Source organism: Egretta garzetta, unplaced genomic scaffold, assembly GCF_000687185.1.
Source record: "Egretta garzetta isolate BGI_Z169 unplaced genomic scaffold, ASM68718v1 scaffold505, whole genome shotgun sequence".
NCBI classification, from domain to species: Eukaryota; Metazoa; Chordata; class Aves; order Pelecaniformes; family Ardeidae; genus Egretta; species Egretta garzetta.
Genome location: NW_009259711.1, coordinates 496,286 through 520,283, shown reverse-complemented (window position 1 = coordinate 520,283; position 23,998 = coordinate 496,286). Strand labels below are relative to the sequence as shown.

At 55.2% G+C, this 23,998-nt stretch overlaps 1 protein-coding gene across 1 annotated transcript in view; it reads left to right on the top strand.

Annotated features, from left to right (window-relative positions):
- The window catches only part of RAB11FIP5 (RAB11 family interacting protein 5), a 57,975-nt gene extending 40,138 nt beyond the window's left edge, over positions 1-17,837 (top strand). The window contains 4 exon segments of the mRNA XM_035894467.1: positions 6,477-7,500; positions 7,502-9,078; positions 15,454-15,640; positions 16,714-17,837. Of these exon segments, the coding sequence (XP_035750360.1) occupies positions 6,477-7,500; positions 7,502-9,078; positions 15,454-15,640; positions 16,714-16,923 (2,998 nt within the window). The 3' untranslated portion in view covers positions 16,924-17,837.
- Positions 17,838-23,998: the final 6,161 nt, after the last annotated feature.

The window sequence follows — 23,998 nt, the reverse complement described above, 5'->3', positions numbered from 1 at the left end:
CAAACCCGCTCGCTCCCTTGCCCCGGCAGCGGGCTGGACGTTTCTGCCATCAGCCCTTATTTACGCATTTGTTCGCTGACTCTTGACGGGGAAGCAGGTCCCAAAGGCTGTGCCTTTCTGCTCCGGCTTTGCTAATCCGCCGCGGCTACCGGGCTTTGATACTGGCTTGAATGGAAGCAGTAAGGAAGATAGCGTTGGCTCTTTGGGGACCTGAATAAAAGACTGTTTGGGGTTTGTTGTTTCTAAGGTTGTGTGGTCAAGGGTTGTATGTAAGGAAGAAGCTCAGCAGGTTTATTTGAGGCAAGGCCTGGGGCTAAAACAATTGGTTTAACTATTTTCAGGGTTTTCTACAATGTTATCAGAGCTCCACAGGTCCCGCTTCCTGCAGCGTGAATCGGTGTGATAATATGGGGCTGCATCTCGTGCTTGGCAATAGGAAAAAAAAAAAAAAGAGAGAAATTGCGCTCTCTCTTGTAAAAAATAACCGCATCAGTGCCATTTGCAGGTTAAAGCCCCTTCCTTCTGTCGCTGCTTTCATGGGGGGAGAATGTCAAATCACTCCCTACCTTGGTCATCACTCCTCTTTCCATAGTTCACGCCCTTATATCTAGCAGCGAGGCCAAGTATTGCCTTGAATTCCTCACTCTCCATCCTGTACTCCCCAAAAGTACATTTTCTAAATGCTGGAAACGGGAAGAAGGTTTTGAACCATTGGAGCACGGTCCTCGGACAGGCTGGCAGTGGGGAGCGGCGCAGGTGAGCTTGTCGGTGGGACTGAACGCTGACGCGTGTGACAGCCCCCTCCAAAGCACCGGTGGTAACGGGGACTTCGGGAGCAGAACCTGGCAGGCTGCGGAGTTTGATGAAGAGGAGCACCGGGTCGTGAGGACCGGGGTGTCATGGATAACGGCGATGCTGCGGATGAGGCCGTCGTGGGAGCCGACAGGGTCACATCTCTGGGCGCAGGTCTTGTATCCACGCGAGCTGCAAATCTGCACGCCTGCACTGGGTCAGTCACAGGGTAAAAACGATCAGGGAGGGAGCTGGACGTTTTGGCTCACGCACGAGGGGTGTGGGGAGCCTGCGAGGGTGAAAAATGGCTCTTAAAATGCCTCTGCCTTCCTTTTGCCTCCTGAGCCCGCGTTTCCCAGGGATGGGCATGAAGCAGGATGGTGAATTGGATCCTAAGCTGGCACCAGCTCAGCCCTGGTGAGACAAATCTGCTTTGTAGCTGTCCAGGTAGAGCACAGCCCGCTCCCCCCCCTAAAAGTGGGTATTGGGGCTAGCACTTTGCATCTGCCAGGGCTCCTACTGCCCAGATCCTCTCTCTGCTATTTTTATTTTTTTCTTTTAATTCCTATGGTTTTGGGGCAAATCTCTATGAAGTGGGACTTGTCAGTTTTAATTGGGATGACGGGCAGGTGAGGATGGAGGGGAAAAAAAAGTCGTTGCACACAAACCCCTTGCTCTCACCTCAGAAACTGCTATTTAAAAGCAGCATTTGCATATATTCTCTGACTCCTTCCCCCTTGGGTTTCCACCCTGTACAAAAATGTCCCCAGCTGCCGTACCCATCTCTCCCCAACCCCTTTCTGCACAAATCCTGCTGTGCCAGCCTCACTCGCGTGGGTGGGAGGAAATTCCCCATCCCTGCCAGGCTTTGAAGCCACCACCGGGGCCTCCGGCACCCTGGTCCTGCTGGTTTTCCACCCTCGCCGGCAGCGAGCCCCGGCTGCGTGCTTGTCTATGAGGAAACGGTGCAAAAAGCAGCTTGCGAGCGGTAGGGTCATGGCGCTCCCCTCGATCCAGCCCTCCTAGGAGGGATTTTCCACTTGAGCTTCAGGGCAGCTCTTAACCTCGGCGTGTTCTGGCTGGATTTTTGCCTTGCCCTCCCCAAACCTCTGCTTTTTCAGCGCATGTGCTGTTTTCTTTATCTTCACGGCGCAGAGTTACCCACCCTCTTGCAGATGGGCTGCGATGGCTGGGGACGGTGCTCCGTGACTGCGGAGCTGGGGCGGCTGCCTTCAGCCTGAAACTCGGGCTGCGATCCGTAGGGTAAAAACCTCCCTGCATTGAACAAGCTGTTTCAAATAGACTTTCCATCAGGGGGTTGCTCAGCAATATTTTCTTTTCTTTTTTTTTTTTTTTTTTCTCCTGCTGAGAGGCTAAAACGCATCTGTGAAGTGCTGCCAAACAAATAAATGAGGGCAGAAAGGTACCTGCTATTTATTTTGGCTGGCGGAGCTGTGTGCTGGGGTATGGGAGGAGGAGGAGGGTGAGTCAGCGTTTCAATGCAGCAAAGATCTTCAATCAGGCTGCTGCAAGCGGAGGTTTCCCTCTAGAGGAATACGCCGTCCTCGGCTCCTTGGTTTGCTGAGCACTTCCAGCATCCTTCATCCCAAAGGGGAAATGGGGCTTTTTGGGGGGTGGGTTATTGGTGGGGAGAGCAGGTAACCAAAACAGGGGATGCTTGTCCCAAGGAAAGGGGTTGAACGGTGACGGTGCAATTGGTGCTTTGAAAACCCAGGAGTTTGCAGCTGAGGATGGTTTGTGCAACCCCTGAGCAAGCCCCGGTGCATCCAAGCCGGAATGGGGATGGGCGGTGGAAAGGAAACTTCAGGAGGGAGTTTTGGAGGGAGAAAACTGGAATCTGACAAAAAAATGATGGCTTTAAGTTCTCTCTTTCTATCTTTAGCTTGGCTTGGGCTGCCCATGTTGGGGAGGATGATACGGGACCGCTGCCTGGCAGGGGAGAGATTTGGGTCCTCCTGCGCCAGAGCCAGAAGCTACAACGCTTCTGGTTTCCTTCCCTCCAAGAAAAGATTCGTGTTCACCCACCTGGTTTCCCAGGCAAAGTGCAACCTTCGTTTTGCTGCGTCCTGACACTGATGTGTAGGTGACGATGGGCACGGGGCAGTCAGGGGCTTGCTGAAAGCACCATCCCGATTCCTGGTGGCCCGGACCGCACAGGCAGCGGCTCAGGGCTGGGACCAGCTTGCTGGTGTGGCCTAGAGCTGCTCTTTCTCAGCAGGTCCAGCACCCTGTGAGCCCCATCGTGATTTGGGGAAGGAAGATGGGGTCATCCTGGATGGCTTTGAAGAGACCTTGAAGCTGTTCCTCCACCTGTGTGGGTGGGGATCAGTGCAATTCAGGGCACTGCCCACTGGGCCAGGGGCTGCTCTGGCATCCGCCTTTCCCTGGGGAAGGAACTTCAACCACTCAGCCTTCTGGCAGCTGTGAAGGTCATTAGCAGCAAGCAGTCATTAGGAGCCTGAAGCTGATTAATGCTCTGTAGCCATTTAGCGCAAGTGCCCAGCCGAGCTGGTTGGATCAGGCCTCACTTGCTCTTACTCAGCACTAAATGCTGTTTAAGCAGAATCACAAATGAGGGATCTTAATCTGGACCAAAGCACTAAAGCAAGTGCCAGCAGGAAGGAGCGATCGCAGGAGCAAGCGTAGGTAGGGCAGCGGCGGGTGCTGTTTGCAGCCACCATGAGATCCTGGTGGTTCAGGTTGGACCTTGCCACCTTTCCTTTCCCGCTGGAAAGGAAAATTTGCTGTGTTTTGCCTTACTCCACTGCCTTGGGTCATGGGCAGCTGTGCTCCTCTGCTGGAGGGTTTTTAAATTTGAGGGTGATGAGGCAAAACAGGTCAACTTGCTGCAGCAAGCGGCAGTGAACAGGAGCCTGCGCTCCAAGCGTGCGCGTTCAGCTGGGGAGCGTGGGGCCGCCCAGCAGCTGCAGGCATTTGTCTGCACCCTCTGCATTCACAAAACCAGAAGAATTGAGGGACTCTTGTCAGTACCAGCCGCAGCCTTGAGACCTTTGGGATGGCGAGCACCAAATAGTGGTGGCAGAGAGCTGGGGAGAGGTGGGCTGCCCTGTATCCTTGCGCAAACGCTGTCGTGCTGCGCCGCTGCTGCCTCGTGGATGGTCCTTACCAGAGCAGCGAGGATGCCCTGTGGATGGTCTGGAGTGGGTCTTGTGCTGGAGGTGGGGTTCATTTGCTGAGCACCCCAACCACATGCTGATCCCTGAGTTGCAGTGTGCCCAGAGAGGTTGGCTCCCAAGCAGAGAGCAGCTGCTGGTCTCCCTGGCGTGGTTTGTGCCTAAAGGTCCATCACCTTCTCCATCAGCTTCTCCTGGAGTGTTTCTGTGCTCACCGAGAGCTTAAAGCACCCAGGGAGAGCTGGGCTGCTCAGAGTTCTCTCAGCGTGCTCGGCTGCCCGCAGTGTTTTACACCCTGCTACGCACCAGTGGTCCAGGCGGGGAGAGGACATGGAGACGCAGGGATGGGGATGGGCACCTGCGCCACGGCCACCACTGCTGCTTGGTGACAGCAGGAGAGGGCACCCACGAGCTGTCTCTGCCCCTGGCACTGAGCGAGCTGCAGGTTTGAGTGGAAATGAAGCTTTCGGGGCTTTTTTTCTTTTTTTTTTTTTTGGTGCCTCAATTACTGGTTCTGCTCAGTAGTATCTGGCGTGGTGTCTGATGGGTGCTGGAGTTGAGCCAGTCACGCTCGGCCGCTCGCCGTCTAAAAACCAGGATGGGGGGGGACTTTGGTGGCATTGATTGCATAAAGAGGCACCTTTCCAAGGTAGCTGCTGCGAAGATAATGGGTTAAGGGGGCTTTGAAGGTGCCAGGAGTGGGGAGAAGTGGGTCCTACCCCGCTGCTGCAGTGTCCACGGGCTGCTGCCCGTCCATGCATCACTCGTGGTCCAAGGCGCGCTGCCGGCACGTAACCCTGCCTGCTTTAAAAGCAACCGACGCTGACTGCACCTTCGCACGTCGTTAACTTTTGCCTCAAGGTGGCATTTTTGCGCTTTAAAATGTGTCTGAGGCTTTTTGTGCAGCGATAATAACAGATGAAACTAGTTGTCCAAGCGACTTTGCCGTTTGATGGCGCGTTGGCTGTGATCTTCCCAGCGCTGCCTGGGAGCCCTACCAGCAGCTGGGGCGAGGCAGGGAAATTCGGCGATGTCGCCCCAGGGCTGGACTTACCCCGTGCGTATTGGCAAAGCCATGGCTTTATTCATGCCTCGGGAAACTTGGATGTGCCTAGAGCTGGCTGATCAAAGTCCATATTTCTCCCAAATCAAGACTGGGCTCTAAGCTCGGCTGTCGTGGCCGATGCAGGAGGAAGCACTCCCGCCGGCTCGGTCACGGGGCAGCGCGGCCGCATGTGCCGGTGCCGGGTGCTTCCATCCTGGGGACGGGATTGCTCCTGGCAGGGGTGAGTCCAGGGATCGGGGGCTCAGGAGGAGGGAGCGTGGCAGTCGGAGCACTGGGTGTCCGCACCGCGCCCTTCGTGATGTGAAAACCTCCAAGAGGGCCAGCCCCAGCCTGGCAAGTCTTCCTCGGGGGTGATGATGCTCATTGCGGGAGGAGTTCCCAAAGGAAGATCAAGGAAATCCCAAAGAAAGGTCAGCGTAGTCCCACTTGAAAAGGCAGCAAAGGACTGACGCGGGGTGAGGTGCAGGAGGAGACTGATGGGCTGAATCCGAGCTGTGCTGAATCCCTTCCCCCTTGGGGTCCTTCGTGGGGGTTTGGGCATCTCAGGACCTCAGGCCAGGAGTGATGTGATGAAGGGGGTGCGGAGAGGCTGGGCAGAGTCAAGAGCAGAGCCAGGGCCACGTCCTGGCCACGTGCTCCCTCCTGCTCGGCTCTTGTTCCTTGGCCGCCCGCAGCCACGCTATCCTCCCTGCTGTGCGAGAGGGAGCACCGCGTCTGCCGTCATCCTGCTCTCTTGCCAAACAAGTAGCGAGGCACTGGGGTAAACTGGGAAAGACTCACTCCTGCGTGCTCTTACTGGCTCAAGTAATCCTGACATGAGAGCCCAGCCTGGCTCCTCGCACGCAGCCTGCCCTGGGTACGCACCCGTGTTGGGACAAAAAAAAAACCCAATAAGCCGAGTTCTTGGGCTGCCAGGAGGTAGGAAAAACCTCTCGGGCTCCTGAGTCTTAGGGCTTGCTAAGGCAGAGAGGGAAGGTTTGGAGGACTGCTCTAGAAGAAGGGCTGCCCTTTCCTTTTTGTCGTGCATGCCCTTTCCACGCCTTGACTCCATAATCATTGCTCTGCCTAACAAAAGAGACGAGTATGTATTTGACCATTGCATTGCTTTGAACCGAAGCGTTTGTAGTGTGTGTGGTGTATGCTTACAGCACTGTCACGGCATTAACCAGGAGGACTGTTTTGTCTTCCCTCCACAGCCTGGAAGTGTCTCCTCAGGTAGAAACCAGCTCAGATGCTCCTTCTCATTTTCCTCCCTGCTCCCCTGCCCAGTTTCCTCCTGCCGCTGTAGCCCATCTCGCTAGCATGCCGAGCGCTAACCTCTTTCCCGCTATTGGAGACAGTCAGTCCGGATGCTTGTCCCCTACCAACCCATTCCTCAGCTCCCTGCAGAGCAATCCTTTCTTTGAGGACCTCCTCGCTGACCAGGTACTAAATTCTCCTTCACCTACTCACTTTTTCTCTAGTTTTCCGTCTGGGCCGCATGCTTCAACAGAGGTCGCTGGGAGCTTTTATTCCTCTGAGGATTGCAGTCCCTCTGCCTCCCTAAGACATAAAGACCCGGAGAGGGAGTCTCCAGCCAAAAGCGTTGGTGTCCCCGTTCCAGAAACTACTCCCCCATCACAAAGAGACCTTCCTCCTCCAGACGAGAAACCCGCCGTCCCTCCTCCCCTCTCGGAGTGGGACGATACCTTCGATGCCTTCGCCACCAGCAGGCTCAAACCAGAACTGAAGAAGGAAAACTTCTTCGCTTCGGTGGCGGCGGAGGGCATGGCTTTCATCGACGACCCCGATGCGGCCAGCCCAACAGAAAGATCAGCCGAGACGGCTCGCGAGAAGGGGACAAAGGTATTTGAAAAGGCTGATTCACAAATCGGCGGTGAAATGCCTGCAACTCTGCGGTCTTGGACAAATTTCTCTGGTTTAGACGTGGGGGCGAACTTGGTGAGCACAACCCAGGAGGCGACCGTGATAGAGGACGTGCTGAGCCCTGTGTCTGCGGGGTCGATGGGAAGGAGGAGGAAAAGCAGCACGCCTACGGTTTGGACAGCCGCGTTTGCGTTGGGAAATCCAGGGGAAAAAGAGGCGTCAACACCGCTAACTGCTGAAAATAGTGCTGAGGAGGAAGGGGACAGTAAGGAAGAGGAACCTTCTAGTGCAGGGACAAACGGCTGGATGACCATAGCCACCGAAACCGCTCCTGACCTGTCGGAGAGCGCCCAAAGCCTGGCTGAGCAGGAGCGTGCGGGTCAGGAGGGTGCGTTCGGCCCGCGGCCAGCCTTCCTCAGCGAAGGTGCCTTCGAAGCCAAGAGCGGATCTCGTGCCACCACTTGCGTGTTGCCTAGAAGCAACCTTGCACCCGGAGCCCCTCTCCGAACCCCCGCCAGGCAGCAACGTGGCAGCCGTGTCCCCACGCGTGCTCGCAGACGTGGCAGCACCACGGTTCCCTACGGCCCCCGAGCCAGGGACGGAGCCCCAGGGTGCCGGTAGCGAGGAGGAAACGTTTGACATACGGACTTCAGTCTACCGGCTGCAGGCTAGCATGCGGCTCGAGGCCAGCGAAAGCCGTGTAAAACTCAGCTCCGACATCCGTGAGAGGCACGTCGTCCTCTCTCCGTGGACGGGTACCCAAGAGAGGGAGGAGAAGGCGGCCGGCTCAGCTGCGCCGCCCCCCAAACCTCCGAGGTGGTTCGCAGCCGCGGGCAGTGGAGGGGACGGTGAGGAGGAGGATGGTTGCGACCTGCAGCTGAGGCAGCGAGGCAGTGAGGAGCGATGGGAAGACATGGAGGGCCCGAAGGCAGACGTGGAGCTGCCGAGGAGCCGTCTGAGCAGCGAGCCCTCTGTCCTGACGTCTCCCAGCCCACCTGCACCAGGAGTGGATGTAGCTGAAGCTGGGAATGAGTTCCCGGTCTCCAAGGATGCCGAATTTGCCACTGCGGACTCAGAAGCTAATTTGGAGGCGAGGGCTAGTGAGCTGGCAAAAGAGGACACCTCTCTGGGGAAAGACTGGTCAGAGATGAGTGAGACGGATGCGGCTGAGAAGTTTGAGACTTGCCCATCAAAATTCTCCCTAGATGGATTAGGCCAGTCGGGTGCTAAGGAGGGCCGGAGCCAGCCAGGTTTATCTCCCCTGATGGGGTCCACAGGCAGCGCCAAGTGGGAGATGGCCTCTGAACAGGAGCCGTTCCCTGAGGACCTCAGTATGTCGGGACTAAACCCACCTTCCAAGCTAGACCTGGGCCAGCCGGAAACCTTCTGGATGGCTCTGGAAGAGCAGGAGGCAGCTGATCACCCCACAGGCGCCCTGGCGGCGCAACCCCAAAGGTTAGCATGTGGGGAGAGGCCACCCCGGTCGGAGCCAGCGTGGGGTGATGATGAGGGGCAGCACGGGCCGGTGGCCAGCCCCGCTGGGCAAGGGGGAGGCCAGCCTGAGCCTTGTGCCCCCGTGGCAGTGGCCAGCCCTCCCTGGGAGGCAGAGCAGGGCAGACCCCCCACCAGCAAGCCCGAGGGTCCGTGGCGCCGATGCTCGGCAGACAGCAGGATAGACTTCAAGAAGGCTGATTTCTGGAAGCCAGATAGGGCAGAGGAGAGACATGAGCAGGACGCTTCAGCCCCGAGAAATCCCTTTGCTCTGGCACTCAGCCCAAACGCCCCAAGCAATCCCTTTATGGAGAAGCCCCCAGACCCCCTCCCTGTTGAAACCGTGCTGCCCGAAAGGCTTGGTCAGGGAGGCTTCAGCTTCACCAACCTCCACGAGGAAGCCCTTGGGCAAGGCTTCCAGCCCACTAACCTCCCCGGGGACCCGCTGGGCAAGCCTCCTTTCCTGCATGACAGCCAGCCCTTGGCCTTCTCCACCCCTTTCCCTGTGGCTGCAACTAACCCTAAACAGTTTGATTTCCCTTCCCCTGTTGCGTGCCCCGCGAGCAGCGGGGTCCCTGCCGCGACCAGCCGCGCAGCCGCCCAGCCCTGCCCTTTGCCGCAGTCCGGTGACACACAAGCTTCAGCGCTCGTGGTTTTGCCCAGGGAGACACAGCCAGCTGAGAAGCCCTTTTTCCAGCAGACGACCAGGTGAGCACTCTCCGGGGAAGGCGAAGGGTGTGTATTTGGTAGAGGTTGAACCCTGTCTCCCTTCTGCTCTTACCAGGGGGCTGATCAGCGGACCCCGGCTCCGTGTCGGCCGCTCACGATTGTGCTGACTCCAAGGAGGCCGCTCCGTGTGTTGCTGCAGGTCCTCTCTCCCCTCACCTTCCCGTGGTCCCAGAGAGTCCAGCATGTACAGCTTGAAGCCTTGGCTCTCTCGGATCACGGTGGGGACCGGCCGCTGGTGTCCTGTGTTCGCCCTAAACTAGGGCAAACGGTGTGATGCATCTGAGACCTGCCCCAGCTGAAAATTCAGCCGCAGCAGAATTGCATCCGCATTTCACTCGATGCTAATTTTGGCTCCATCATCTTCCCCCTGCTTGCAAAATCGGTGCCTTTTCCATGTCTGCCAGGAGAGTTCCCAGCCATTAATGCTCTCATGAGTTCCTTCATGGCATGTGCGCGGCTGCTGCCCCTTCCCTGTTCATTAATTCAGCTTTGGTTTCTTTCCTTTTCAAACAACCATCAGGTACTAAAACCCTTCTTCTCTCCATAGCCACAAAAAAACCAGTAGTTTCACCAGGGTGGTGGCAAAATGCCGTTCTCCCCTCCCTCCTGCCGAGATGCCCGTTGGTTGTGAAGCAAGTGGGACTTAGCCTTAAGGATAAGGGCAATGGGAAGGGGGGGTAGCGTGGATGTGCATCGGATGGAAGAAGGGGCTGTTCCTCCTCCCAGGTCAGTCTTGGGCTTGTAGAAATGCCACGAAGCAGGGAAAGCCACAGAGTTTAGGGCATGGAGTCTTGCTCTGTGCCCTTCAGTTCATCTGGTTTTCCTGGTACACCTCTCCCCGGTCTGCCTGGGCAGGAGGGGATTGTCCTGGGCTCTGCCTGCCCACAGGATCGAGGATCAAGCTCTTACGGGGGGACCCGGGTCTTCTAGCAGCGATTTCTTTGATCAGCCTCACTTCTGTGACAGAAGGCAAACAGAGCTTCGTGAGGGCACTGAAATGATAAAATCCCATCTGGCCCAAGAATAATAAAAGGGCAGGAGGATGGGGACAGCAGAACTTAGCTGAGCTCCAGCCCTTCTGCACGGGGATCCCTCCTTGGTCTGAGCGTGCGGTTGATGGGCAAAATGACTTTGGGAGCAAAGACCAGCAAGAGATGGGTCAGTTAGCTGATATTTTTTTTTTTTTTTTCTTCTTCTTTATCGAGGCCAGATCCTCAAATTGTTCTTAACTGGTTTATTCATTGTCCAACTAATAACCCTGTTCAAAATTTCCAGATAGCAGGTACACAGAAACCTCCTGAATTTTGGTGATGTTTGTTATGTTTCATGGAAAGAGAAGTGTCCTGTGATCCCAAAGGGTAAAATTAGGCAATGAGAGAAGCGTAGTCCCAGGGCTCTCTTTGCAAATGGTATGTGCTCACAGTCATCGTTGGGCTTGACTGTGCATCCATCCGAAGATGGACTGGCTCGTGGGAGGAAAGTGGGCTTGGACCTAAGAGCTGGTCGTCATGTCAGTGCTGGCTTCTGTCATGAGAGACGTCTGAGAAGTCCTTGAACATCTCTGCTCTGGTTTCTCTCTTACCTGTAACCTGCAGATGTTTTGGATTACTTGCTGCCGTGATTCAAGAAGCATTGAAGAGTTCCTGAGGTCTCTGTGGAAGGCTCTGAGGATCTACGCTGCTTTATATGCTTGGGGAGATGTGGCTAATTGTCATGGGGGGAGAGAGGCAAGGTGGAAAGGCCCTTTTCTGGGTCCCCGTGGTGGTGCTTGCCTTTCCTAGAATCACCTATTTGGCTGGTCAGTGGCACATCAACAAAGAAAAGCTACGGTAGGAAAAAGGTGGAAGGAAAAAGAAAAGACTTCAAACTTAGCACAGGCATTAAGGCTTAGCTGGGTCAAAAGTGTCTTCCTCTTCCATCAGATAAAGGAGGAGGCAGTACCTGCTGTGGATTATTGAGAGTCTGGTGTGCTGGGGTTATGTGCCCTCCTTGGCAGGGATGGAAACTGTGTGTGGGGACCCATGCCTCTTCCCAGGTGTCCAGAGTGGTTCTCTGCTGGTCATCTTGTTCAAGATGGCAAGTCAAGCGGCATAGACCTGTACATCTGAGTGACACCAGCGTCTCCCGCTTGGTCTGGCTAGGGCACCGCCTGGTCACAGTGAGCCGGGAGGTTGTGCCCTCCTGGAACAGCTTCTTGTGTGCTGGATTTGAAGATGCAGAGTCCAGAAGAGCATGTGTTGGGATTGCATTTGCAGATCCTTCCCCGCTCTCCTGCAGCGAGGGAGGGCTCTCGCCACAAAACTTGCCACTAGAGTAAGGTGGATGCTCAGAGCATCAGCTGCGACACTCAGGTGTACGGAGGCTCCCCTTTCTGCTCTTTGGGGAAGGGTGGGATGGTGCCTTCACCGCTGGGAAGGTGTCTCTGGTCACATCTCCTGGTACAGGTGGGACCTAAAGGACAGCCCATGACAGTGGGAGGAGCCCAGCGGTTGTGCAGCTCCTTACCCATCGATGGGGAATTCAGATGTGTGACTGCTGCAGGATGTCATGGCACTTGGAGGTGACAGGATTGGGGACGTCGCAGGTGCCGAGGTGGTATTGGCAGGCGCTGCTTTCCAATGTCAGGGGTGCAGCAGAAATTGTCCTGAAAATGAGGTTTCAGGTTAAATCGCGTGCCAGTCTTCGTGATCTGAATGTATTCCTTGTTGGAGCCTTTGGAGCTTGGAGAGAGGCTTGCCACGTCCACAGATAGACCTGGGAGAAGAGTTGCTGGGCCTGAATTCAGTCATTCCCTTTCCTCCCATGGACCCTTTCTCCACGGCGGTCTGGCCCTCGGGTGCTGTGTACTGCTGCAGGCACAGCCGCTTACCCACGAGAGACTGATTGCCTTGGATTTGTCATCTTGTCCTCTGTGAGAAGCATTTTAATGGGTTGATAAAGACTTGGATTTCCAAGCTGCTGTAGGGGAGTCTCCCCAGTTTTTCACTGTGCTCAGCAGTCATCTCGGGAGCATCGGTGGAAGCTGCGCTGTGACGGGAGCAAGGCTTGCTCAGAGAGAGGGGCCAGGGCTGTGCCACCGTCATCCTGAGATGTTTCATCCTGAGCCTGTTGTAGGCTTAGGTCCACGGGGACATGCAGTACTGGATTAGGCAGGCTGTTGGTGTGAGCAACTAATTCTACTCTCAAGTTCACGTTCATCGACTGGCAGATGGAAACGGGCCCAAGGTCTCGGCAGATCCATCAGGACTTCAGACGTGGCTGTGAGGCGTGAAGCAACCTCTGCTCCCCTGGAAGTTCTCGGTGCCGACCGTCCCGGGGCAGGATGCAGGTGGAGGAATGCCTCCTGGCTTTCGGAACCTCTCCGAGTGACAAGCCGAGGGGGCAGAGCCCCTGCTTTGCTCAGCAGGAGCCCCGCACACGCTACCCTCTCAGTGGGAAAGAATGGGATAATGACCTTTTTTTCTTTTAAATACCTCTTCCAGCACTGCAGAAATTAATGTGTTCCCACTGGCAACGGGGCTGAAAGCTGCCTGCGACCAGACTCGCAGTGGGAAATGTCCTAGCTGCTGTAGGGGAGTCTCCCCAGTTTTTCACTGTGCTCAGCAGTCATCTCGGGAGCATCGGTGGAAGCTGCGCTGTGACGGGAGCAAGGCTTGCTCAGAGAGAGGGGCCAGGGCTGTGCCACCGTCATCCTGAGATGTTTCATCCTGAGCCTGTTGTAGGCTTAGGTCCACGGGGACATGCAGTACTGGATTAGGCAGGCTGTTGGTGTGAGCAACTAATTCTGCTCTCAAGTTCACGTTCATCAACTGGCAGATGGAAACGGGCCCAAGGTCTCGGCAGATCCATCAGGACTTCAGACGTGGCTGTGAGGCGTGAAGCAACCTCTGCTCCCCTGGAAGTTCTCGGTGCCGACCGTCCCGGGGCAGGATGCAGGTGGAGGAATGCCTCCTGGCTTTCGGAACCTCTCCGAGTGACAAGCCGAGGGGGCAGAGCCCCTGCTTTGCTCAGCAGGAGCCCCGCACACGCTACCCTCTCAGTGGGAAAGAATGGGATAATGACCTTTTTTTCTTTTAAATACCTCTTCCAGCACTGCAGAAATTAATGTGTTCCCACTGGCAACGGGGCTGAAAGCTGCCTGCGACCAGACTCGCAGTGGGAAATGTCCCCTTGCTTTCAAAACGCATCCAAGCTATCCCACTGGCATCCCAAGGCTGTTGCTGGTTTTCATTCTTTAGAGTGGCCTTGGTAAGTTTGGACCAAAAGAGGGTCCCCTTCAGAGGTTTAAAATGATTCGAGTGCTCGGGATGGGCAGCAGACTTAGGGCTGTTGGTCTCCTGCTTCTGCAGCCAGACCCTGGTCCCAGTCCCTGTGCTGGCTGTGGGGATGCATGAGGTGATGGTGGTGTTTGGGGCTGCTTATCTTCAGATCTGGCTGTGACGAGCAGTCCTAGCGGCTCCCCAGCTGCTCTCCTTCCCAGACACTTGTGTTTTGAGGAACCGTAGAACTCCTACAGTGGTGGCAGAGCTGTCCTCCCCAGATCCTGCAGTGAACCCCACACATTTTGGACTAGGAAAGAGGCTAGCAGCAGGTCAAGCAAGCAAAGTCATTGCTTTTGTTTTTTAAAGGACTTGGGAATGAGCGAATTTTTTTTCTTTTTTTTTTTTTCGGGATCTGCGCATGGCCTCTGGTCTGGTTCACCCTCACCCCATCTTATGTCCTAACAAACGGACAGCTGCTGGACCGCTTCTAACGCGGTATCGTGGTGTTTGCAGCTCTGCTGGTGAAGGGTTTCTTCCAGGGTGGAGAGTGCTTGAGGCTGATGTGCGGAACAGCGACCTCCCCAACCCCTGGCGCTGTCAGGGGACTCCCACTCAGCTTTGTGGGATCCTTCTCCATCCTTTCAAGCTGTCCAGGAACCCTTGGCTCTGCCCACATGTTTGGACAGCTCTGACAAGGGCTGTTGATCCTTTGGCTTGTTGGAGCTGCTCGGTGGCTACCATTGCTGTCCTCTCCTAGCAAATGGATGACAGGAGGCATCATCGTGGTTGAAGAGGACTTCTAGACGTGCCCGGTCAGCACAAGGGGGAGATTGCTTGGTACATCCTGATCCCGTCACCACTGATGAGGCATGAGGACACCAGCCTTGAGGACTTGGGCCATTGACCTGATGCCCTACGTGATGCTCCCTTTGTCCCAGCCTCACCCATCATCTCTGACCTGGAGCGGGGTTGAAAGCCACCCGCTCTGCTTTTGAAACGGCAATAAAGCACCGTCGAGCGGTTACAGCACAAGCTGGACTTGAGAGGGGTCTCTCCCGGCCCACCCAGTGACTGTGGGTGCTATTCCTCCTCCTACCAACACCCTGAGGTCCCCATTTGTGAAGACAGACTGCGCTTGCCCGCCTTGCTCCTGTGAGCAAGATGCCCCCCTTCCCCTGCCGCATCCTTTGGACGCACAGCAGTTGGGAGGGTCACCCTTTGCAGGGTGGCCGCTGTGTCTCACGAGCGCAGAGGCTTTGCAGAGCTCCCGGGTAGATTTTTATGATCTTTTCAGCCTGAGGATGGTGCGCAGGGCTGCCTGTTCCTTGCAGGAAGGTAGCATCAGGTCACTTCTCTTTCCATCACGCTGAAAAGCAAACTCGCTTTGTTGAAACCCAGAAAACAGTCTTTTGGGTGAAGAGCGAGGCAACAATAAATGAGAATGTAATTGTCCCTTAAGTGACGGAGAAGGCGGGTTCAGACACCATCTCCTCGCCCTCCCTTTTGGCTAGAGCAGGGGCACAGATTCTGTGGTGTCCTCCAGGCAGGTGGAGCCCAGCTCTCGGGCCGAGGCAGCGCGGGAACTGATGCGCAGTGGTGCAGGAGCATCCCTGCAGCATCACTGGTAACCCCAGGCACTGATCTGGGGGCTCCTGGGCAGCAAAGTGCCCCTCGGGGCAGTGGATGTACCAGCCCCCAGTTACACTGGATCTGGGTTACCAATTTGCTCCAGCTGTGCTGAGGCCTGGCGGTCGGGAGTTTTGACCCACAGCCCTCTCGGCGTGGACCGAGCAGCGTAGGTGTTGGCACGGGGGCCTGTATCTCGGCCGAGCACGTGTCCTGGGGCTCCTTATCTCATCTCTGGGTGGAGACAGTGTCAGAGAGCGCTGTGGGCTGCCTGCTCTGCAGGACGCCGGCTCTCCTCTTCTTGGAGCAGGTGAGCTTTGAGCAACAAAGACAGAGGATTTAGCTGTGTGGAGCTGACTAAATTTGATAAGTGGGTCCCATCCCCGTAAAAACCATAGGGAGAGCCGGCAGCGTCGCTCCCCAGCTCGGCAGGGTGTTAACTGTCCAACCTCCTTCTTCTCCTTAGTCCTCACCCAGTGAAACCCATCAGCGCTGCAGTGCAAGAGGTCTCCAACGAGAAGAAGCAGCACAGGTCTGGCCTGACGACTGCTCTGAGCAATGGCCTGGAGAAGCTGAAGACGGTCACCACGAGCAGCGTCCAGCCTGTGGCCCCGTCCTCTCACACGGAGAAAACGGACTCAAAGAAGTTAAAGGTAGGAACCTACCAGTGAGGTGAGAGATGTGTTCCCACCTGCTTGAGATGTTCTGTGGTTGGTGACAGAGGTGCAGAAAAATGGTGTTGGAGGAGGTTAGAATGGGGTCCTGCCGCAGTGTGAGCGGAACCATGTGTATTAACCCTGACATCCTTGATCCTGGTTGCCCAGCCTCCCACTGGCCTCCCTTCCTCCATGACCTGGCCTCTGCACCTTCTCACCCCACCGTTCTCCTCCCACTGCTCGCTTTGGTTTGGGGCTTTTCCTGTACAGTGTGTGAGCGAATGCCTGGTTGTCCACAAGACATGAAGGATGGAGGATGTGATAGCTGCCCGACTGAAGGCCCGAAGGGTTTTTTCTCCTGCCAGAGGCAGAGGGAAGGTGCTTCCTTGGAGCCTTACTCAAATGCCACTTGCCTGGCTGTGTTTTAAACGCTGACATGTCGAGGCAAGCAAAATACCTGCGTGATACGGCTGAGGGCACAGTCTCACAGGGTTGCCTTCTCCCCTTTGTCTACTGCTGCTCTGTTTGCCTCCCCAGCTCCACATGTAAAATGCTGCTGCTGGGGTTCACCTGAGTGGATTCCCCCAGGGCTCTCGTCCTCTGTGAGCTCCTAGGGCGTCTTCCAGCTCTTAATTCTCTTCTCCTGCCATCATCCAGGCTTGCTGCTGGAGGACTGTGGAAGGGGAAAGCCCCAGAGAGGGCTGTGCCCGTGCCCTTAGCTTCTAACTGTTGGGGGAAAGAGGGTGGACATGGTTTTTGAGGAAACCCTGTTAAATGAGTCACTCAGCTGGTGGGAGTGCTCAGCAGTCACCTCTAGCTGTACGGAGAGGGCTGCATTGGCCTGGATGTCTGGGCAGTTGTTCTGTCTCCAGTATTTTTGAGCAACTGCGTAGCACGTAGGAAAGCTGCTTTGTAAAGACATGACGAGCTGCGTGATGTCTCAGGTCAAATTTGGAAAGGCAGACAAAGAAAATGCTGATGGCTTTGGTTGTTGCTGCAACTTGCAAACGCTAAAGGGAGCAGCGGTTTTCATTTGACTCGCTGAATGTTCTTCTTGGTTTCTACCACAGGATCCCACCATACTGGATCAGTCAGCCAAATATTATCACTTGACCCACGATGAACTCATCCAGCTCCTGCTGCAGAAGGAGAAGGAGCTGAGCAAGAAGGAGGAGCACATCCACGAACTGGAGAACTACATTGACCAGCTGCTGGTGCGCATCATGGAACAATCTCCCACACTCCTCCAGATCCCGCTGGGGGAAAGCAAGACCAAGTAACCTCTCCCCAGAGATGAGCATCACTTGCCTAGAGCACTTCTCCAGTAAACACGCTGCAAACATCCCTGCACTCCCCCTTCCTCTTACAAGAGGGCTCCAGTGGCTTCTGTTCACAGAGTTTAGCAGGAAAGGTTATCTGCTCCTTCCCAGCCCAAGCTTATCCCAGCTCTGGCTCCAGGGAACTATAGGGTGGTGGGCTGTCATCCACCCTATGGGGAGGAGCAGAGCCCTCTACGTGAGGCAGATGCCTCCTTAGGTTCCTGTTGTGACCAAGTGGCCTCTTCTCAGGCACTCATCCTGCCAACGCTTTAAGTGACCCATGGACATTTGAGAGCTGGAAACCAACCACCTCACCCACGTCTCCATCCTGCTACTGCTGCTCTTCTGCCCACACTCTTCCACATCTCTTTTCTCCAAAGTGGCGTACCCTGGATGGTGTTAAATTGGTTGATGACATTGGGGATCCTTAACTCCTTATCCTCAGTAAGGGTCTACCAGCATGTTACTGTCCGCTGAGCCTGCTCGATGGGGCAGCTAGGGGAAGGGGCTACTCTTGGATGCCTCCTTCCCCTCCTGCCCCATACATTGTACCCCCAAGTGAAGCGTCTCCCTCTGAAGAGCCAGCTCCAAGTTGTGCCAGACCGTATAGGAGATGCTACACAAATCGACAACGCCAGAGTCAGAGGCCATAAAGGACTGAAGCCAATGTCACCGCCTGACTGTGAGCGGCGTCAGTTCCTTCGCTGTGTGCATGCAGAATCTCGACGCTGCCTCAGTTACCCAGCTCAAACCTCAACTTGCAATATGGGAGAAGGGCCAGTGATGGTTTGTGCAACCATCAGTACTGCAGGAGATCTTCTTGCACACGACCCAACCCGTCACCGGGCTGGCTGGCACTGATGTGCCTGGGGGGGGGACGGTTTGTGCAACCATCAGTACTGCAGGAGATCTTGCACACCACCCAACCCGTCACCGGGCTGGCTGGCACTGATATGCCTGGGGGGGGGGACTCCTGTGCGTATAAACCACAGCTGAATTTTCTACTCAGTATTACACTCCCCCTTTCCTGCGTCCACAGGAATCACTTTCCACTGGCTGCCCCCCACCGTTGCCTTTGCATCAACTTTCTCCATGCAACAGGAAAACGCCATCAGGACTGACGCTCGTGTGCAGAGAAGGATGTCTGACCACCCGGCCACCTCTATGCATGACATCCTGCTAGGTCAGGCATCTGCCAAAGCTAGCAATTCAGTGATCGTCGCAGACCCCCCGTCAAGCCAGCATTAGTAGCCAACACCGCTCGGGTTGTATCGCATCTACACGCCAGCGTCAGGTCTCTGGCGGCTTGGGCCCACCCTTAGGCCTTGTAGGCCAGCTCTCTCGGGGGTTGAATGCTTCTTGCTGCTACTTGTTGAGTGTCCGCCGACAGGCCTCTGATTTATGTGGTTTAACAACCATAGATGCGTTAGCCTGAGGCTGGTGAGCGATGCTCCTGGCCGCACCGGAGTGCAGCACAGCTTTTGGTTTGGAGATGCTGAGGAAGGGTATAGAAAGGATGTTGCTCCCTCTTGTTCTGCCAGGATTTTGGCTAGAGAAGTCGCCCGTGCAGGCAGAGGGTTGGTTGGTGGGGACTTGAGCTGTCTTGACATGCAAGGCACCTTCTCTCTCCTGTACACCTCCCAAAGTTACTGGATTCTTTTAAAACCTTCGTGTTCTTTTCTCCTTCCTTGCTTCAGTGTATACCATGACTTTGAAAACTTGTGCCTTTTGCAATAGACCAATAGTAGTTTCCTACCAAAAAAGGCTCTGAAATCCGCTTCTCAGTTCAGCACAACCCCCTTTTGGGCAGCTTTCTCTTCTGTTTGCCTGCAAATCAGAACTAGGTGAGTTTGTTTTTAAACGCAGACAGCGGAGCCTTCCCACCCCTGTGTGCAGGTTGCTTTTGGTCTTTGGCAGGAGCGCCGCACGGGCGGCTCGCGTGATGTAGGAGGTAGAGATCTTAAGATGACGCTGTGGGAAGAGCAGGCCAAATGTTCCAAGACAAAATACGGCTGGGTAAAGACAGTATTGGGTCATGCTCGAAGTCTGAGGTTGGAGAAGCAGGCTGTCGGAGTAAGAGGTTATCGGCTGACAGGGAGATGCGGTGTTGCCGTCGTTGACGATGTTGGGTCATACCTAGCCTGTAGGCCGTCGTAGGAGAAGGAGGATTTGTTACCTGGGAAGATACCGGCTATGAGCCTTTAGTTCCCACCTGCCTTTGCCCCTAGTAGGAAGCAATTCAGGGTTTTGCACTTCTCTACCTGCATCTTCACGTTCCTCCTCCCTCTGTGTGTCTCGGGCGCGGGGACTTGGTTTCTGGTGTACGATGCATGGGTCTGCGGGGAGGTGTTTCTCTTTCCTTGTAGAAAAGTACCAGAAACCTCTCTCTGCCTATATAATCAAAAGATCCCATGGCCTGAGAGCTGGGTTCCCTTTCTGGGTGGGTATCTCTCGTGGAGAAGCCCTCCCTTTTATCTGGTGAGGGTTTACGTCAGGCAGGCGTTAGTAAGGGGGAGGCGGAGAGCCGAAATCTCACACTGGCTCTCCGCTCCCTGAAAACCAGCTGCTTCCCGGGAGTTCTCCCCGCCAGCGATCGGCGTTGCCGGTGCTCCCCACACACAAGTGCCAATGTTTTTAAGGAGCTTGCTGCACCTCCTCCCTGCCTTCTCCCCCTCCTCTTCCATCACGTTTCACCGCCTCCCTAAGCCCCCTCTGCCTTAGTCAGCTCTGCCTTTTTTTTTTTTTTTTTTTTTTTCCTCCTCTTCTCTCCGAAGCTTGAATGTTTTGCACTTTATATATTCGAATTAATCTCAGAGCTACAGCAGGCTGTATCGGGTGTACGGCCTTTCCAGCAATACGTGCTTCCTCCCGGGACCCGCCTCCGTCGCAGCGGAGCGACGCGGTCCCCGAGCCCGCAGGAGCCCGCGCCGCCTGGGAGGAGGCTGGAGCAAGCAGGGCTAAAAAGTTCTCGCCTCGACTTTGTGAGAGCAGCGCACCTCCAAGGGCCGAGGCGGGGGTACGGCACGGGTGCCTTGGCATCGCACCCGAGGCGGGGGGGCTACAGGGGAAAAAACCAAGCGGTGACAACAGCCAAGGTCGCCCTCGTGTTTCGTGTCTGTCGTCGGGCGTTTGGAAATCCAGAGGTAACTACAAATGATGACTCGTGTGTAGGAAAAGGCATCTTAAAGATGCTTCTGTCATCGTTCTCCGTTTCTCCACCCCGCTGTCCTGCAAATGTGGGGTTCCCCCCCCCCCCAGTTTTTATTCTCTATATATGAGCAAGCAAGCTTGGCTACACCACACCACAGCGCTGAAGCCGGAGTCTGTATAATTTTTTTGTTAAAACCTGTAAGTTTCCAGAGGGAAATGGTTTTGAGGACCCAGACATTTTCTCATAAAGGGAGTGGGATGAGAAAAAGAAGCGGGGGGAAATGTTCTCAAGTTGCTCGCATCCCAAATCTCCGTGTTTAGCGATTTTATTTGCAAAACCAGGGAGGCGAGCAGCACCTCTGGTCAGCGTGCGGGGTAACACTCCCAGGTCTGTTGCTCTTGGCGGAACCGAGCAGACGAAAGGGTTTTGATGGGCCAGCAGCAGCTTTCCTCTGGTTCCGTTTTAAACACGGCCATAACAATTGCTCTGGGGTTTTGCCTCCTGATCTTTCCCTTTCCCCACTCAAGCTGTTTCACAAGTCTTCCGCAGGGTTGCTGTTGCTCACAGCCGTGCTCTGCTTTTGTTGCCAGCCCACACCTGGGTTTCTTGCTTTTAAAGAACTCTGGCCAAGTGATTTATGTTGGCCTTGACTGGCCCTCCTGGCCCGGAGTGACGGGCCAGAAGAACCGCCAAGGTCTGTCCTTAAACTGGAACAAACCCGAAGGGATGGGGATACTGAAGTGTCACGTAGACTCAGCCTTACGACTTGTCTGTGAAGAAACCGCCGCGTGTTTTGTGTTACAAACGTGGGGTGGAAAACCATCCCAGAATGGGAGAGAGAAGCGTTGGGGTTTTTGGAGTTGTTGATTTCCCTGTACTTCATGTACGCAGGAAGTGGGTTCTGTGTGTTTCATGTTTTAATAGTTGCAACTAATGTTTATAAAGAGCTTGTTATTTACGTTTTAAGCACTTTAAAAAAAAAAAAAAAAATAAAAGTTGTTCAAGCTGTTCCTAGATACTTCTGATTTATTGACAACAGCGTCTGTGCCGATAGCGCTTGGACAGTGAGTGACATTTATCTGTTTATTTTCTGAAGTAGGGTGACGGTGTCCAACTTCTCCGGCAGCTTTTCCAGCATCATTTAACAGTCGCCGTGCGGTGGCTGCGGGGGGTGGTAGCGCTGCAGGGTTACCTCGGGTTCCTCTCCGAATATTGCCCCTGCCTGGGTTGATCGGTGCGCCCGAGGGGGTGTAAGCTCCTCTCGGCTTTCTGGCCTGTGCCTTGCAACCGTGTTGTGTGCTGAGCCGCCGCAGGAGCGGCCGGCCACGCTGCCCCGGGGGGTGGGAGCTGCCCCCAGCTCCCTTGCTGCTCACCGTTGCCTTTGCCCCTGCTTATCAGGGTTGTTATTGCGTTCCTGAGGATTCGCGGAAAATCGGCGGCGGAGTAGAGGAGAGAAGCCCCGCTGCAGCGTGCTGGAGGAGGAGGAAAGGAGAACTCGTGTTGTACGGCAGCCTCGGGGTGACCGGTGAGGAAACCCGGCTTCCTCGGTGCCGCTGCTCGCAGGGACGTGCAGCTTTTACCCATTTTTCGTGGGCATGAAGCACTTGCGGTTCTGCCCCTCCGTGCAGCAGACCTCGCTCGGCAGAGGACTGATCCCCGGCCGGGACCTTCACCTCCAGCTCCTCCGCCCTAATCCCCCCCACCTGTTTCACCGCTCAGCCGATTTCCCTCTCAAGGCCCGCTTCTTTCTTCATTCATGCCTTTTCCTTCAAAAAAACCCCATTAACTCCCCTTAAGCTTCGGTAAATGACTTCACTGCTCCAACAGGAGAGTTTCGTTGGCTCTAATCCTGTTTATTTTTCATCCAGCTGGATCGCAGGCCGTTACTGAGCTCAGCACCTGTCTGGGGGGGGATCATGTTAGCCCCGAGAGCCTGGATGGAAATGTTGGGCACGCCGCTTGGTGGGACCAGGGCGCTGAACTGTGACCCTCTGAAAGATTATCCTGGGAAAAAGACAGCCTGGAATGACTGGGCTGGTGTGGGCTTCCCCTGGCTGCAGAGGCGCAGGGGGTAGAGCAGAGCTGCGGTCGGGGGGGGAACTGGAATCCGTCAAGACTTGCTTAGGGACATGGTTTAGGGGTGGGATGGCAGGGTTAGGTTAACGGTTGGACTTGATCTTAAAGGTCTTTTCCAACCTAAACAATTCTACGATTCTATTCTATAAGTCAGGAAAAAAAAAAAAAAAGAAGGAGGATTTTAAGACCTTAGTCCTGCTTAAACTGCCCTACGTGGGTATATCGGGGGTGTCTCTGCCTGCTTGAAAGCTTCAGCACAGGCTCGGGACCCGTGCAAATCATTCCCATCCCTGCAGGAAGAACTGGCTGCGTTTGTCGTTCGAAGCCTGAGTTTTGCTGCCCGCCGCAAGTTTTCTTAAAATCTGGTTTTACAGATGGAAGCCGCCAAGAAATGCTCCTGTGACTTTCTCCCCGGAGCCAGCAGGCAGCCCAGCCCCGCGCCCAGCTGTCACGTGCGGGGTGGCCGCCTGAGACCCCCAAATCTCCCTCGGCTTTCTCCAGCAGTTTGCTCGATGGGGGGGGGGGGCTCGTTCCTCCCCCCAGCAAAATGGAAAGAAGCGTCAGTGTTGACTTAACAGTCGTCGATCTGGGGAAGCAAACCCCCCCCCCCCCCCCCCCTTCCTTCTTCCCCAAACCAGGGAAGCGCGAGTTGTCAGTCTAAATGGATCTGGTTAGATTGATATCAGCCAAAGAATTGATATTCTTTCTGGTATTTAACCAAAAAAGTGATAGTCTTATGTCACTCCAAATGTGGTTTTAGATAAACAGATTCTCTCCCCTCTGTTGTTACAAAACATTTAGTGTGTCAACATTAGGGATTGTATCAATTATCTGGCTCTCGCTGTAATGGGAGGGAGGGGGATTTCCCTTGTGCAGAGACGGAGAGATTTGGGTGATCATCCATATTTATTGGAGAGATTGTGCTGCGTTGTGGAGTAGGGGATGAAACCTTTAGAAAAGGACGAGTTGCCTTGTAAAGCATTAACCGCAGCAAAATGATTTTATTTTTCCTTCTAAGACAGTGTTAGGGCTCCAAGCGATGTTAGACCCTGCCTAGAGGGAAGTTAAACCTGAATGACATGCTGCTCTTCAGGATAAAGATTGACGTCGGTACCACAGGCAGAGGGACAAGAAGGGCAGCGGTAAAATGTAGCTGCGAGAGCCGTGGTTAGGCTGGGTTTAAGGAGGTTTAAGCCCTGCCCTGGTCGCAGAGCTGGAGCAGTCGCCAGCAAGCGCTGCAGCCGGGTTTAATCAAAGTAAGCAAACCATTAACTCTGAGGCCATGGTACAAGGACAGCGGTGGGCACGCTGCAGTGAGCAGGAATTGGGGTTGGACCAGGTCTTCGCTCGTCGTCCCTGCAGTCCTGGGGAGGGTCGCGTTTTCACGCTCGCGCGCAAGAAGGCAGGGAGAGGGCGAAAGGAGAGGCGATGCTGGCTGTAACCCAGAGGGAGCGGGTTGGTGCAGCGCAGGAAGGAACGACTTGATTTTAACAATATCTCTACGGGAAAAGGAACAAGAAGCGAGAAAATGTCACTTTGCTGTTCTGGTAGCAGCTCCTTCCTCCCGCCGGCGCGAGGGGTGGGTGCGTGGGCTCTGGCGTGCTCCCTCGGGCTGTGGGTTGCAGTGTCCGCTCCCACGGCGGGTTAGAGCTCCGGTAAAGCACGGTTCACCTCTTCCCACGCCACCTGAGTCACCACGGGGCTTCCTTTCACAAAAACATAGCCAAGGGGCCGAGGCTGTAGGGCAGGGGGTGGCTGAGACCAGGCAGAGGGAGAGCAAGGCAGCACGAGGCTCGGGGGCCGCAGCTC